Raw genomic sequence first — 15,286 nt, forward strand, 5'->3', positions numbered from 1 at the left:
GATTGATCTTGTGTGGGGGCGACACCTCTATCCGGTGTCGGGTTAAGCTCGCTTTCTAAAAGTCCGCATCCCACCCGGACTGCTCGTCCGGCGGAATGTCCAAGTCTTTGGGGAAAATGTCGAAGTTGGACATATCCAGCGGTCCGTGCAGGTTAGGTTGCAGAGGCGATTTGAGCGTTAGTGCAACCAAACCGTCCCAGTCGAAGCCCTGGAACCACCTGCAAAGCAGAGATTGCATTCGTTAAAATCTCTTCCGCGAACGAAAGCGTCGCACTAAACACTTACTTGTACTTTTTAATGTCCTGCACTCCGCCTCGCTGATAGCCGAGTCGTTCTGAGGGAACGTCGCGGCAAAGTCGCTTTATTAAGCTTACCGCAGCACGTGACATGTGTTTGGGGAAGTTCACCATGTCGATTCCCTTCAGGATAATGTTGTACGTTTTCATCGGATCCGCCGCGGTAAAAGGAGGGCTGCGAAAAGCAAGTAAAATGGAAATCAAATTTCACCCTAGGGCAAATGTTTAGCATGGGTCATCAAATGCCGACGCTTACATTCCGGTCAGTAGCTCGTGAATCAGGATACCAAGCGCCCAATAGTCGACTGAGCGGTCGTGACCCTTATTGAGAATAATTTCCGGTGCAACGTACTCAGGCGTACCGCAAAACGTCCACGTTTTGTTGCTGTAACCAATGAATTTGGAGAATCCAAAGTCGACCTGAATGGAGGAAATAAAAGAACGTTTATTTTTTTATTTTTACGAAATTAGTTTCTAACAGTTGATCATAAAAATCGATGCTTCCATCATCTCAAGGGGTTTTTTTTCGGTTAAATAAATAAATCTAGCATATTTTCTTCCACGGTCTATTTTAAAATATTTCAATTCATGACATAAACATTTTAAAACAGTTATCCCTATGAAATTTAGAACCGTTTAAGTTGGTTTTTAGATTTTTACCACTTTGACTGCCACGATTGTTTTGGTACATTTGGTAAGTACAATCTTTTGACCAAATTTGTTTTTCAAATTTATCAAACCAACGGTTTTTAAAACCAAGCCAAGACTAAGCTTTCCTGAAATAAAATTTAAGAACTACTACAGCCTTGCTGATTTATTATATTTTTTTTATAAAACAAGATGTTACCACTCAGGACGGCTGGCTATTACAAATTGTGCTCAAGTCTAGTACATCTTTAGTATAGTAGGGACAATGAGCAATGAAAGTTCACAATTGAACAAACATTTTTATGTTATTTACGAAATATATAAATGACAGAAAAATCCAGAATTGACGATCGTGTAAGTGAAAAGGAAACTCACCAGCTTGGCGTAGCCCCTCGCGTCCAGCAGTAGGTTCTCCGGTTTCAAGTCCCGATACACGATGCCTCGCGCATGCAGAAAGTCGAACGCCTGCAGGACACAGGCGACGATAAACTTAGCCGTTGAGTCCTCGAACGTGACACGATCGCGCAGGATCGTCCACACTTCGCCGCCCATGCATGCCTCCAACAGCATATAGACGAACTTGGTGTCCTTGTACGTCCGATACAGTCGGCAGATGAAGGGGCTCTGACAGGCCAGCATAATCTTCCGCTCGCTGTACATGTGCTCCTGCTGCCGCGTGTCCACGATGTGGCGCTTTTTCATGCACTTGAGCGCGTACACCTGCGTGTCACCATTACGTTCCACCTTGACTAGCTCCACCCGTCCAAATCCACCGACGCCGAGAGTTCCGACCACCTCCAAATCGGACAGATTGACGTCCATCAATTCTGGGAAAAAAACAAGAGGGATGAAAAAGTCAGCAAGCGACCGAGATGAGGGTGTATGAAGACACTTACCCGGTTGGCAGGAGCCCAACGAAGGATGGGTATTCTCCAGATTTCTGAAGGCCAGCACGCGCTCCTCGTCGCCGTAGTTTTTCTCCTGCAGCTCGCACAGGTCGCCGATGTGCTTGGTGAATGACTCCCGGTCCAGCGTGAGACACTCGACACCGGGTGACATGGCGATAATGTTGGCCGTCCGCTTGTCCTCCTTAATGAGCGCCTGCTCCCCGAAGTACTCTCCACGGACGAGTATGCGAATCTCTTCGTCCACCGAGCGGCCTGGCAGGGAGGGCAAGAGGAAAAGAAATTGCAACATGCAGTTAGCAACGAACGTTCGGAAAACGGTCCTTTGGTTTCGCGAACCGTTGCCAGCAGCACGTACCTGGTAGTCGTTGGGTCACCTTAACCGTTCCTTGGCTAATGAGGAAAAACGTGTCTCCTGCGGCACCTTGACGGATGATGTATGCACCGGCTGGATAGAATTCCTGCAACAAAGTCATGCACCGTCATTAGAATGGAGTGTACTTTTGGAAAGGGAAATTGCCATTAGACGCCACATTTGCAGCTTTTAAAAACAATCGGAAAAAAATCGAAGAAAGGGGAAAAGGCATCAAATCTTTGCGATGCAAACTATAATTCGTATTAAGCCAGCATCTTCGCCATAATTCGAATTATTCAATTGTCCAAACTAGTTGTATTTCTTTACAAAACATTTGAACGCGTCCGTTTCAATATTCTAGCTGCAAGTTTCGTTGAGTTTTGCGTTGAGCCTACATTTAGGGGTTATAGAATGCAGTCTCGGTTGTTTGGGTATTTGTACTAAATTATGATGAGTTTGGCTTTCCTTGTTCAGTTTTATGATGAGCATATCTATTTAAATTAGGCATAACCCCATTGTATTCAGATGAAGGAAGTATTTTTAAATAATCCTGAGTAAATGTTTTAGAAAGATCGTTTCAGTGTTTTGCTGCTGAAGAAACCCAACTTTTATCGAAACTGTTCTAAAATAGTATCCAAATAGTAAGCAATTTTAGACCAAAGTGAAAAAGTGTTGGAAAGCTGTTACTTACTACTTCAAGGACGTCAGCTATCTTCGTCAGCACGTCGTTGCTAAGATGCTTCAACAGAGGTACCGATTTGAGGAAGTTCACGTTCTCCTCGATGCGCTGCATTCCCGTACGCATCATGATCTGCTGGAATACTCTTCGGTCCAGTACCCACACACGTGAATCGCACAGCACTGCCGGGTGCAGAAGAAGTGAATCACGAAGGTGTTGTTAGCTAACGTTAATTAAATCACACACCCCGGGTTGGCCGGGCGTACCGAATCTTTCCCCCCCATCGTCTTACCCCGAATCGAGGCGGTGCGCGTGCAGTTGTAGAGTATCGCCAGCTCACCGAACGCCCTGCCCGGGCCCATCGCTCCCAGCACCTTGCCATCCTTGATGACCTCGAACTCGCCAGCGGCCGATATGTAGAGGTGGGAGCCTGCCTCGCCTTCGTGGATGACGTACTCCCCCTTGCGGTACTCGCGGCTGTACATCGAGTCGACGATCTCCCTTATCTGGAGCGAGTCGATATTTTTGAAGAAGTCGTTCTCCATGATTGCGTCTTTGATCAGCTGCTTCGCGCTATGACGACAGAGGGTGGTTCCGATTAGATAGCTGCCACGCTGCTGCGACTGCTAACCGAGGAGACGCCGGGACTTTGCTTACCTGAAATCCTTCTTGTACTTCGGTATCTTGATGTCGCTCGATTGGCTGCCCATCAGGTCGCAGCTTTCGCCCGACACGCCCTGCTTCTTCATCGCCTGCAGCGTGATGCCCTTGACGGACTTCATCTGGTGGAGTTTGAAGCTGTTGCCGGATGTACCGAACAGTTCCGACAAGGGTTGCCCGGCCATGGCGTAGTTTGCCTGAATGCTAGACAGTAGCTCGCCGTCGGCCACATGCTGTCGCTTGTAGGACGGGGTACTGGTCGGGCTGATTGGTGCAGCCTTTTGATGTCCAGGCGGTACATTCGGTTGCTCCAGGCTGTTGGTGGCTTTTTGCTGTAGCACGCTCTGGAAGTGAGGAGAACCGTTTCAAGAGCACTTCCTCCAAGGACGCCTGGCGAAGCAACTTTTAACCTACCTTTAGTTTGTCGATTTCCCGACGAAGTTTATCGATTTCGTCATCGCGCGCCCTTAGCAGTCGCCGTAAGTTGTGAATCTCCTCCTCCAGCGTGTTCGGCTCTTCACCGCTGACCGTCATTGAGCTGCCGTACGACTGAAGACTGTCACAACGGCCTGAGAGTGATTTTCTTCGATCCTCCGTCAAAACCTTGCCCCAAAACTTTACCGAATTCTTGCGAATCTGTGGGAAAGAAACCAAATGATTTACAAAACGATTTCAAGGCGCTATTAACTGCGCAAGTTATACGATTTTTTGGCGAATATATCAACAACTGCATTAAATAAAATTGTTGTGTGATCAAAATACTATCTAATATTGGAAAACGAGGTGTAATAACGTTTGGGTAACTTTTTTTATGATGCTAAGTTATAGATTATACCATTATGCTTTTGCTACACATGATTTAAAAAAACTGTCACAGAAAATAAACATAGAATTCTATTGTTCGAAGGCTTCGTCACACAACGGCTTTAATATCATCTTTAAGTCCATCCAAACTCGATCCACCTTCAATTAAGAATGGTCTTGAAACAAGAACTGTGCTCCAAGACTTAATGTCTTGAAACAATTATAACTCACAATTTACTCCAAAAATGGTTGTGCAACTAACTCCTAGCCATGGATAATTTAAAGGAACCAAAAGGAAAAGATTGAAACAATAATTCTGACTATAATGGAGTAACTGAAGTACTTTCACATCAACAGAAAACCATTAATAACGGTGAAAAACAACTCCAAAACGACAATTTCCATTGTGGTACATAGTATGTAGCGAAGCTGCTTTGTGCATTTGAGCAAAGAAAGTATTTTGGTAGATGATAATTGATTGTCTTGGAATCCATTTCCTCGAGAGTTGGATCAAGCCATTTGCTCCATTTAAAAAGGCACCACGTGAACGACATTTTCACTGATAAAGACTCACTTTAATTTAAGCGCCATTAAAATCATTTAAATGCTAATTTTGGAAAGACACTAACACAATTTTCCATCACTAATAAACAGTAAACAAATCAACTGTTCCTTCGTGAATACTGTTTTCCACGAAATCGAATGAAACTCTGGGAGCACTCTGAGTTTAGTTTAGTGCAAAACATCGATGAAGGGTTCAAAAAGGCAGCAGCTTAAAGACGAGCACTTAGCACCTTTCGCGAGCCCGAGGTAGGAACTCGTCGGGCAATTAACATTGCATCTCATCACCTTCCCTCCGCTGTACTACACCTCAGTACACCTACCCGCTCCTTGACCGGCGTGTCGATGTTCGGTACGATCTTGGAGGTTTTGCGCAGGAGCAGTGACGACCCATTGCCCATCGGACCGAGTATGCCGGACTGGATGAGGTACTCCTTGGCGGAGCAGTCGAACTTCGACGGTATCACCGGGCTGAGTAGCAGCGAGGGTGGACTCGGTGGGCTGTTCTCGGCGCTGATCGACTCTTCGCTGGTCGCTGCTGCCGCCGCCGCCACCAACCGCTCGTGTACCGCTCGTCCACTGTCTAGCGAGATGCTAAGCTTGCTGCCGGCGAGACCAGCGTACAGCAGCTGGGACTCGATGCCCTTGCGGGCCGGGATGGCACACGCGCTACTCGCTGCCTTCGCCCCGGTCACTCCCCCGCTGGTGCCGTTCGTGTCAATTAGCACCACCGGACAGTGTCGCTCGGTGTCGTCCCGGGAGGCACTCGCATCGGCGCCCGGTTGTTCGCCTCGGGGAACCTCCTTTTGACGGCTGTCGTCGTCTTTCTCGTTGGATTTGTTTGTTTCCTCGTGGCCGAGGACGGTGCTCTCCTCGTCGACACTGGACCCCTCGTGGCTGTGTCCGTTGCTGGTGTCCTCAAGCTCCGTGTAGCTGGTGGTGCTGCGTTGCCTGAACACGACCTTAGCCGCGCTCGGGCGGGTGTTCCTCGACGCGTCCTGCACGTCTACCGGGTCCGTTAGCTTCTGAAGTACGAACTCCGGATGGAAGGCGTAGTTGGTGCCGATGGTCGGAGTTGAGAAGCGCTTGGAATGTGCTGCTGCCGCCGTGTGCAGGATCTCGTAGTCGCCGGACGCCGTCTGAGCCGTCGGAATGAGCGGGGACGTGCGGGATTGAAGCGCCCTCAGCAGGGCATCCTTCGTACCACCCGCTGCTCCGTACACGGTCGTCGGACTGTCCGGGTGTACGAACGGTGCCGCTGGCCGAACCCGACGGATGTCCTTATCTGAGAGCGAGATTGGCCGGGTCTGGCGGCGTGGTGGCTCCACCAGTGGATTCTGGGTCGAGATTGGGGCCGGTTCTTTCGAGCGTTCCTCCGGTACACAGGCACACTGAACGTACAGACTGCCGCAGGTGTTGGACTTCCGAAACCACGCACGGTGCGAAGTCGGCGACTGGGGATGAACTGATTTGTCGCTCGCTGCCGTCTCGTTGGCCAGCTCGAACGATGTCGATGATGAAGGCGACGTCGTAGTCGTCGTCGACGTCGCCTCAGTGCTGCCCGTGGTAACAGCTGCCTGTGGTGTTGGTGTCCCGGGTTGACCACGCGCCGCAGTCATTGGTGGTAGTGGTAGCGTGCCGGACACCATCGTGGCCACCAGCGTCCTATTATCACCTAGCTGTATATTTTCCCTCTTAATCGTCTCCATTCCCGGCTCCCGCTCCTGCCTCGGCAGGTTGCGACTAATCAACTTCCACCTTGGCTGCCGTTGGCGGCGTTCTACTTTAGCCGAACGACCTTGCCGCGATTTGGAAGGTTTGATGATGGTTCGGGGGCGGCTTGGTTTGGTGACCCCTCGGTATGCCCGTGTTTGGCCGCTGAGCTTTCGCGTGATCCGTGGTCGCCCCGTTCGCGTTTGCATGCGCTCATTCGGTCAGCGGTACCTCCAGAAGGCGTAGTTCTGCTGGCGGGAGGATGAGGAATGTAGGACCTAAAACGAAACAAAAAGGATAATCAAAGCAGCACGTTAGATGAATGTTTCGATTAGTGGCACGCGCCGGCTGGGAGGCCGAGCGGTAGGATGAGAATTTCAAAGTTTTCACTTTCAGCCTTCGAGTGCGTCACGTGATCTCGGTGCTGAGTCAGCTGCTGTTTCGAGGGAAAGATGTTACACAAAGCACGTTGACATTTGCACAGACGCGACAATGGCTGGTGTCCTCGGTTGGCCACTTCCGTTCGACTGTTAATGTTTTTTCCATGTATCAGCTAATTGTTCAAAGTGCGACTCGGGACTCTTAAGGGCACTTGAGCCACCTCGCGTCGCGGGAGGGCACATTTTCAACGCAATTTTCAATTCTTTTCTCGTCTCCCTGTGAAACATTTTACAATTTAAATCACCTTCGAAAGAAGGCCCCCCCATGTATCTCTGAATAGGAAGCTCTCGACGCCGCCATCTTACGATCACTTGGATACAGCTGCTGCCTAGCAACGCCGATTTCAATGGGAAACGAAAAATATGTCATCTACATATGCAACCAACTACGGTGCACATTACGATGCAGCACAGTTGATATGTAAACGAAGCTTCCTTATTCTTGGCAACTAAATCTGCGGGCAGCGATCTTTAGTTTTCGGTTATCTCTTAATGTAATCCACTCGTTTTGACCCAAATCGATGGCTTTTATAGATATCCTTTGCTCAGCATTCTAGTGGAGAGTGCTTTTGCATAATGTATTGCTGTTATTTTTACTTTACTGGAAGAATGTTTCCAGTTACTTGTTATCTTTTCCGTTTAGAAAAAAATAAATAAACACACTATGTAAACAAATTTATCATTTTATCCATTCCTTCACGAGCTAACTGCTTTCAATATAGTGTAGATAGTTCGAACGCTTGTTGCTTCTCTAGTGTGGAGTAAAACTGTAAACAAGTGGCGAACATTCAACGTTTTCCTCACATCTTCCACAGTAGAATGGCGTTTGACATCAGCAAGGTGTTAATCGGATTCAAATTAACCATGTTCTGTGCTGGAGCGAGCTGGACATATAAAAGTATTGTGTGTGTGTGTGTGTATGTGTGAGTTTATTTACCTACTATTAATTTGTTTGTGTGGGCAAACGCGTGTGAAGTTGCACTACTTTAGTCGGTTATTCGGTAAGAATGATTCATTCAATTTTGTTTGTTTACTGGAATCTGTTTATTTACCTCCTTCACATGTGGAAGTTTATAGTAGCAACCAGGACATATTTTCTTTTGTTCTTTGAAACCCACATCAAATCAAGTTGTGTCGGTAGTTTCTAATGTAATTTATTTTTAACGAATTTCAATTCACTATACTTATACTTTTTCTATCGATCAGAAAATTTTCATCTTGTTTTCAGATTGAAACGCATTGAAGGAAGGATCTGTAGGAAAAGCATTGTAACTGTAGCCTCATTTCTATTAAAACAACAACAAACAACAGATATTTGTTGTTCACTTAAAGATGTTCATTCACTAGAAACTATTATCTGGACTATGTGTAAATTATTCATATGAACAGTTCTCCTTCTTTTTATAATCCACCAACATCGGTAGGATGGTCAAAGAGAATAAAATTTTTTCATCTAAGGAATGAGATTCTCCAAAATCATTTGATTGTTTTGACATTTAAAAAAAAATGGTTTTATATCTCCAGTTGCATAGTTGCCGGATATTAAAACAAAGAATATATATGTAAGTAATATTTTCTGAATATGTAGACCTGTCCAAGCACTGCTATCTCCTAGCATATTTATATTAATCCAAACTGGATTTATTTTAACAAAACGACCTCTTTTGAAGACAATGGCATGGTTCTCCATGGCGTAACGTCCTAGTTGGTCATGCCTGCCCGTTAAGGGCTTGCGAGACTTGTTACCTTATGTGTACGTGGATAGTCAGTCCTCTCGTACAATGGCATGCTATTTATATATTTTAAAATAAGGTCCCTATATTTAACTGAATTTCAAGAATAATATTTTCTAGTATTTCGCTCTTGTCTAATTTTCTGTAAACTATACGTATATACGGGACCATGCAATTGCCCTATAAAAAAAAATAAGTTAGTTTTTAAATTCTCTTCGTACATTTCACACGTATTTACAAGATAATATCACTTTTCAAAGTTTTAAATATTCAGACCAATGAATTATGCATACATTCCAGGGCAGATGACATCACCACGATTATTTACGTTGATATTCACGATATCTTTGTCTTTACAAGTTTTTTCTGACTTTAACTCGGCGTCATCTAAAGTAAAACAACTCCTTACTCCACACGATTCATATTGACGGAAGGCACAAAAAATAGCAAGTTCGTGTCTGTAACATATATAAACTGCTGGAAAGGTAAAATGAAACGCGACCTCGGTCATAGCTGGACCTAACCGTCGATTATCGCATCGCTGATCGTTATTTGCTACTCAGATTACGCTCATTGAAGGCGACACAAACACGAACTGACCGATATGACGATTTGTTCGTGGAGAACGTTCTCGTGTGGAGGATGCATCCCATGCACGAGACCGGCGTGTCGTGAATGAAAGCGTCCGAATCACGATGGTCACATTTTTGAAATGTGGCACAAATTACTCTTGAAACGGAACTAGGAAGGAGGCGTTGGTATAGAAGGGAGGGAGAACTCCCAGCCAGCCCTCTTCACTCCATCTCATTCATATGTCCGTTGAGTGGCAATCGAGAGCGAAATTTTAATGAAGGAAGTTCCGTGCAACCAGGGGTGGAAACATGTTGGGACGGCGCTGCGGCAGGGCAACAAAGAGAAAGGTTAAAACAATGCCTAGAAAACCCTACCCTGGGTTCAGGGTAACTGGGCCGTCCTGGGCAGAGAAGGGAGCGGGCTGTTACGACTGCCGGGAACTAAAGTCATGAGCTAAAAATAGTGACGAAACAATTGGTGATTTCCTCGCGACTACCTCCGTACGTTGACCGCCATCGTGCATTACGTCCCTTTCCTCCCGCTGGTGAATGACAGCTTCGCGTCACCCAACAACCACCCAACCAGCCCCACCAACGAGATAATACACAGTCCTTCGGTCGAGGGTTTTCCCTACCCATTTCGACGTGGTACGAAACCTCCGAAAAGTAAACGATGAGGCGCACCACGCATAGCCGAGTTGATGGTGGGGACGAGAAAATCATGTCATTTCCCTGTCCCTCGATATTGCTGTGCTCCAAACGCCCTGAAGTAGTACGAAGGACATCCAAACGGTAGCGAAAAAAGAAAACTCAGAAGCCAAAACCCCGACACCAGCAGTCGAGTAGAAAGAGACATAAATCGGAAACATTGTAAAATAGTAGCTCGGGTGCATAGCTTCGATCGAGGTTTCGTGAGACGAAGGTCTGGGAACCCGCTGGAGAAAAAAGGTATCCTTAGACAAAAAACACACATACACCCACATTTGCTTCCAAACCCGCTCCATCTTTCCCACCCCCGGCATGGCAACCAGAAGTCACGAATGTGGTGGCCCACTTTTTCCGAAATTACGACCTAAAGGACGTAAATATAGCTTGAGGGTAAACTTCGTACGGAAGTTCCTTATTCCGCTGTTTGTTCTTTTGCGCCGGCCAGATGCTTGTGAGGGAAAAAAGAAACAAACGAAGGGAGGAAAACAAATGTCAACGGAAAGCGCGTACACACGTACAGCACACGCTAGGTAGGATTGACCTGGCCCGAGGTAAGTTCTATAGTCACCTTGATATTTCCCGGCGTCACCAACGGTTGCAGCGCACGGCCAGTAGGCCACGCTACTCTGTTACAAGGACGACGGTGGCGTGGGTTTTCCTTGCGAAATTATGCTAACGGTGGCGGCCCCCGAAGGTGAAGGTAAGGCAACGAAACGGTGCCGGCACCATAAACCGGAGCTTCACAGTAAATTTTCCTCGTAAAGTTGTGACTTTTCTTCTGCTTCCAGGTGGCGTACACGAGCCTGCTTACATATTTCCATCGTGTATTTCACGTTTGCCGCGAACCCGAAATGTGCCGCGAGTTTGCTCTCTACCACCCGCGCAACCATTCGAACGGGTCGGCGGGGTCCAAAAAATTTATTAATGTCATGCTAAACGAACAACAAACGGATTGCCGCCGCGAAAGTCGTGCCGGACCGAGAACCGTGCCCGTCGGAGCGGGATTCGTTAATTTTCGACTTTTGAGGCAAGCGACCTTTAAATAGATGCCACTCAGAGGGAGCTGCAAGCAAGGCGTAGAAAGGCCCGGGCGTGGCGCATTAGACCTCTGCCGTAGCAGCCGAGGTTGAGATGTCGGCAAAAAAGGAAACATTTATGGTCTTCCATGCAACTTTGTTTCCCTACAGCCGAAGCCAAATGATTTACTTCAAACCAGTAATGTTGCCCATAAAACTCGTCATACTCAATAATCCTGGGGTCGGCAAGCTGTAGCAGTGTGGTCTAAACCAAAAGAATATGTACAGAACTTTATTTGAATCTAAATTTATGACAAACTTTAAGTTTTTGAATAGTATTTTAATCATTCATAGTTTGTATGCTTAAAACATTCCGAACGAGGTAACAAAAGATTTTGGTTGAGAAAGTTTCCTGATTTTCCGGGTTTGGGCTCCAACTGCACTGCCATTCCTTGGATGTTAAGCACCTTAAATTGTGTTGTGCAATTATTGCACTTGATGAATTTGTGGATCTTAATGAATAAAAACTATTGGTTAGGAAAATTTTCTAAATTACCAGTTTGTTTATCTCACAACCACTCTTTCACATGTAAAGCGTCATAAATGAAACATAATATACAACCCTCTCATCACCATACAATCTACATAAAAATCAAATTGTTTAGGAATTTTGCATACACCTACAAGTCTAATTTCTCTCTTAAAATATAGAAAAAAGACTAAGATACCTCACTTAAGAAAATCTTAATTGTTAGTAAATCAATCTACAGATATCCTGCATCAACAAAATAACACTCACAAAATTGTTAGCCCCTCTTTGGACTGCATGTATCATTCTGGTTCACATAAATTGGATATTAACGGTTAATGTGAACGGTTCGGTTCACATGTTATAGTTTTTTTTATATGGAATTTTGTGTACACTATAAACAACACCAATACTGAATCGTCATATTTGGAACTTTCCACTTATGAAGTTTAGGGACTCCAGATGTTGTGGAAGATTTGTTTGATTTTTGTGTTAATAAAATCATCTCAATTTTTCATTTGAAACTCAGTTTTACCAACACAAACAAAACACACATGAAAGATCTCTAGAATGCCTAAGAAAAAACAGCACAACAGCACAGCATGTTTATTTGCGTTGCACGAACCAAAGATGGTCTACATCTTTCGATAGTTTTTACGCAGAACAAAAATTAATCGTTGCAATTTCGGAGTGTTCACTAATATTAACCTAAATTCAGGCTCATACACGGTAGTAATGAAAATAAACATCAACCCGCTCAAGTATGCATCGCCTTACCACTACTGTAATCCCATAACAGAGACATATTTCAAGGTGTAAGAACTGCAATTTGACTGGTGGTTTCAAATAAAGTTTTGTCGGAAAGGGTGAATGCAAACTTTTAGCCATTTATTTTGTTCAGCCATTCCATGTTTCAGCACGCAGTTAAAGATTTAGTCAGTGTGATGTGAGTTAATGTTCAGAGAACAATGTTCTGGACGTTGCAAAATAAAAAACAAGTTTAAGTTTTTCTTAAAATTATTACTTTTGTTCACCGCCACGACGTTTTCGTTTGCCAAATTGTGCTCTAACGTATACCGGAAACTACTCTTTAGCTGCGAGCAACTGATCGCTCTGTGAACATGGAATCCACCGGTAATGCGTGAAAAGTGTCATCTATTGTTGTACGTACACACAGTAGAAGTAATAATACGAGTGTTGTCTAAAAGACACAACAATGATGCACACCGATATCAAGCGAATCAACTAGTGATGGATGCTTCCGGTCTCATTGAAGATTAATTGATTGATAAATGGTGGGTTCTTTTTCAACCTCATATATAGTCCACTGCAATGGAGAATCTTTTCAGTTGTGTAGATAACATAATGGGAGGCTTGATTTTTAAGTCCATTTGTACTTGACCTCACGAGCAGAGCGTAAGTATAAAATAGATGTTTGTGCTACAAATGATGCTCCAAAAACGACGAGGAGTCGGTGAAAAATCGCTCAAAATGTCCAAAGCAGACGGTTCATGTGTTCGAAAAATCGACAGTGTATCTGTTGGGCTGCAATTCTATAACTACACCGCGGTGAAACACCCTGTGTTTCAGAATATTATCGTCATCGATGCTAGCACACACATTGCATTGGCATAATAAATACGTTTATTGAGTGTAGTATCTCAAGACATTTGGCTGAGTTTTGGCTGATCACTTCCCTTCAGTGCCTGACGGTTTATGGCAGATGGCAGCTGGCTTCGTTTGCCGCTATCACCATCGGCTGCGTCAACCGTGTTTGGGCAAACAAAGGCACCGCGCCGGAACGCGCGTCAAAGGGGGCCAAAGGGCGTAGGGTTAAGGGCCGAAGCAGGACGGTTTTATGATGCTGAGCACTACCTGCATAACATCTGTCAAATAGGGCACTTCAACGCCAGGGCGCAGCTGATAAGCCAGCGGCGGGTGTCCCGTGCCGCACGTCCGACATCCGGGAGTCAACAAACCTGGACCGAAGCGAACCGTGACCGTGAGGCGGAGGGCGACAGTACCGGTACCCTATTTAAATACTGATTGATTGCAATCGGGTGACAGCTAGAAAACTCAGGGCCGGGTCAGGCACACGGGTGTAGTGCAGACAGACGGCTACAACCTACTTATCTATCGGCGTGGTTATCGGGAGTCCCCAGTGCGACAAAAAACGAAACAAACCAACCTGGGTTAAGCGAGTAAGTGAAGAAGAAGAATGGTCGGGATCGACTGGAACGGTCTCGATTGGGGCCTGTATGAGGTTCTCGATTGTCCGACTTCGAACCCACCTACAACAACCGGCAGATTATCGGGCCCTCAGATAAGCGATAATGGCGGGAATGCCGGTTGGAAGCGGTTTTCCGAAGGTCAACACACGTATCTTTGACCTGTATTTTATTTTGCGACTGAACTGCTAAACTCCTCCCCACAAATGGCGTCTTTCACCAAAAAGGTGTGACACCTGGTAGCCATCTGGCGTGGGGGAAACTACCCGGGAAACACTACGGCTATCTAGCAGAGTAGATTAACCTTGAATATTTTTCTTTTCTGGTAAGCATACTGTTCCATGAAAGTTAACCAACGTCGAGTCTCTCTCTTTTCTTTGTTTATCTTCGGGATGAAAATGGCTACCGGCTGATCGAGACTCGCCCATCATTTTGCATGAAACGATGCGATTTTTGAAACCAGCTGCACTATGTCACGTGATGTTGGCCTCATAATTCACGCTCGACACACACAGTTTTGCTCCTTCTTCCCCTCCTGCCGAAACAATGACTTATGGTCGTGCGGAATTCAAAACAAATTCCTCTGTTCGTGTAATGGAAACAATCGGTGAGTCGCTTCATGCCGGAATTATTTTTGCTCCTCTCATATCTTTCTGTTTATTCTCTTACACAAGAATCGCGCTGCTCACCTCCACTTCGGGCATTTTCTTTCCCGTGCCCAGAGGAGGAAGATCAATTGTACCAAGGCGACCGCTAGCCGGCTTATCGCTTTCAATTTTTACTCTTTTGCCTGACGCTGCCACCGAGCTGGAGATAAGGTGGGAGATAAAATTGATACAACGGCTCCCGAGCGCTATATTTGTCCGCTGGGTCCGAACCGAATTAGATGCAACGCGGCACGAAACCAACTTGTGCGAACAACAACAACAACAGGGAACATCCTCCCGTTTACGGTTTAGTGGTTGTAGTTTGTGATTGTGTTAAATACACATTCCTGGAGTGAATGGATGCTGCAATAGGAAAGGGCTTTGGTTGTTTGCCTACACACAAAGTCGCCGGCAAAGAAGGTTTGTATTCAAATTGGACTGACGCAGTTTACATGTTTAAACTGCATTTCAAGTAGAACTAACCACTACAATGTATGTGTTATGTATTTTCTCTTTGCTTCAGTGATTCACAAACGTTTTTTTTATATTTTTCTAAGGGCTAGTTCCTATTTTCCACCTCGTTGTAAGAAGATATATAATTATACAATTTTTATAAAGTAAAAAAAAATGGGATTAACGTCGAGAAGTATCGTAGAATGAAGATGCTCTCTCTTCTAATTTTTACATCTTGTTCATGCAATCAATAAACAAAATCAGAAAAAAAGTTTTCTACAAATCCAATCGTTCAAATTGTTTTCGTTCAAATATTTCGGTCGGCCCACTTAAAATCTT

At 45.3% G+C, this 15,286-nt stretch overlaps 1 protein-coding gene across 1 annotated transcript; it reads right to left on the minus strand.

Moving 5' to 3' along the window:
- Positions 1-18: 18 nt before the first annotated feature.
- On the minus strand, positions 19-6,617 carry LOC131282608 (cGMP-dependent protein kinase, isozyme 1). Its single transcript, XM_058312113.1, has 11 exons — positions 5,232-6,617; positions 3,958-4,179; positions 3,541-3,887; positions 3,176-3,456; positions 2,896-3,065; positions 2,208-2,310; positions 1,841-2,104; positions 1,320-1,771; positions 553-716; positions 286-471; positions 19-218 (listed from the first exon to the last, which is right to left on the minus strand). The coding sequence occupies exons 1-11, from the start codon at positions 6,615-6,617 to the stop codon at positions 56-58; spliced, it is 3,738 nt and encodes a 1,245-aa protein (XP_058168096.1). The 3' UTR covers positions 19-55.
- Between the last annotated feature and the right edge of the window lie 8,669 nt (positions 6,618-15,286).

Source organism: Anopheles ziemanni, chromosome 2 (genome assembly GCF_943734765.1).
Source record: "Anopheles ziemanni chromosome 2, idAnoZiCoDA_A2_x.2, whole genome shotgun sequence".
NCBI lineage: Eukaryota > Metazoa > Arthropoda > Insecta > Diptera > Culicidae > Anopheles > Anopheles ziemanni.

Coding starts and splice junctions, on each gene's coding strand:
- LOC131282608 (XM_058312113.1), bottom strand. CDS start 6,617: ATGGAGACGATTAAGAGGGAAAATATACAGCTAGGTGATAATAGGACG. Junction 4,180..5,231: donor ACACGCCGGTCAAGGAGCGG/GTAGGTGTACTG, acceptor TCTTTCCCACAG/ATTCGCAAGAATTCGGTAAA. Junction 3,066..3,175: donor GCGCACCGCCTCGATTCGGG/GTAAGACGATGG, acceptor TGCACCCGGCAG/TGCTGTGCGATTCACGTGTG.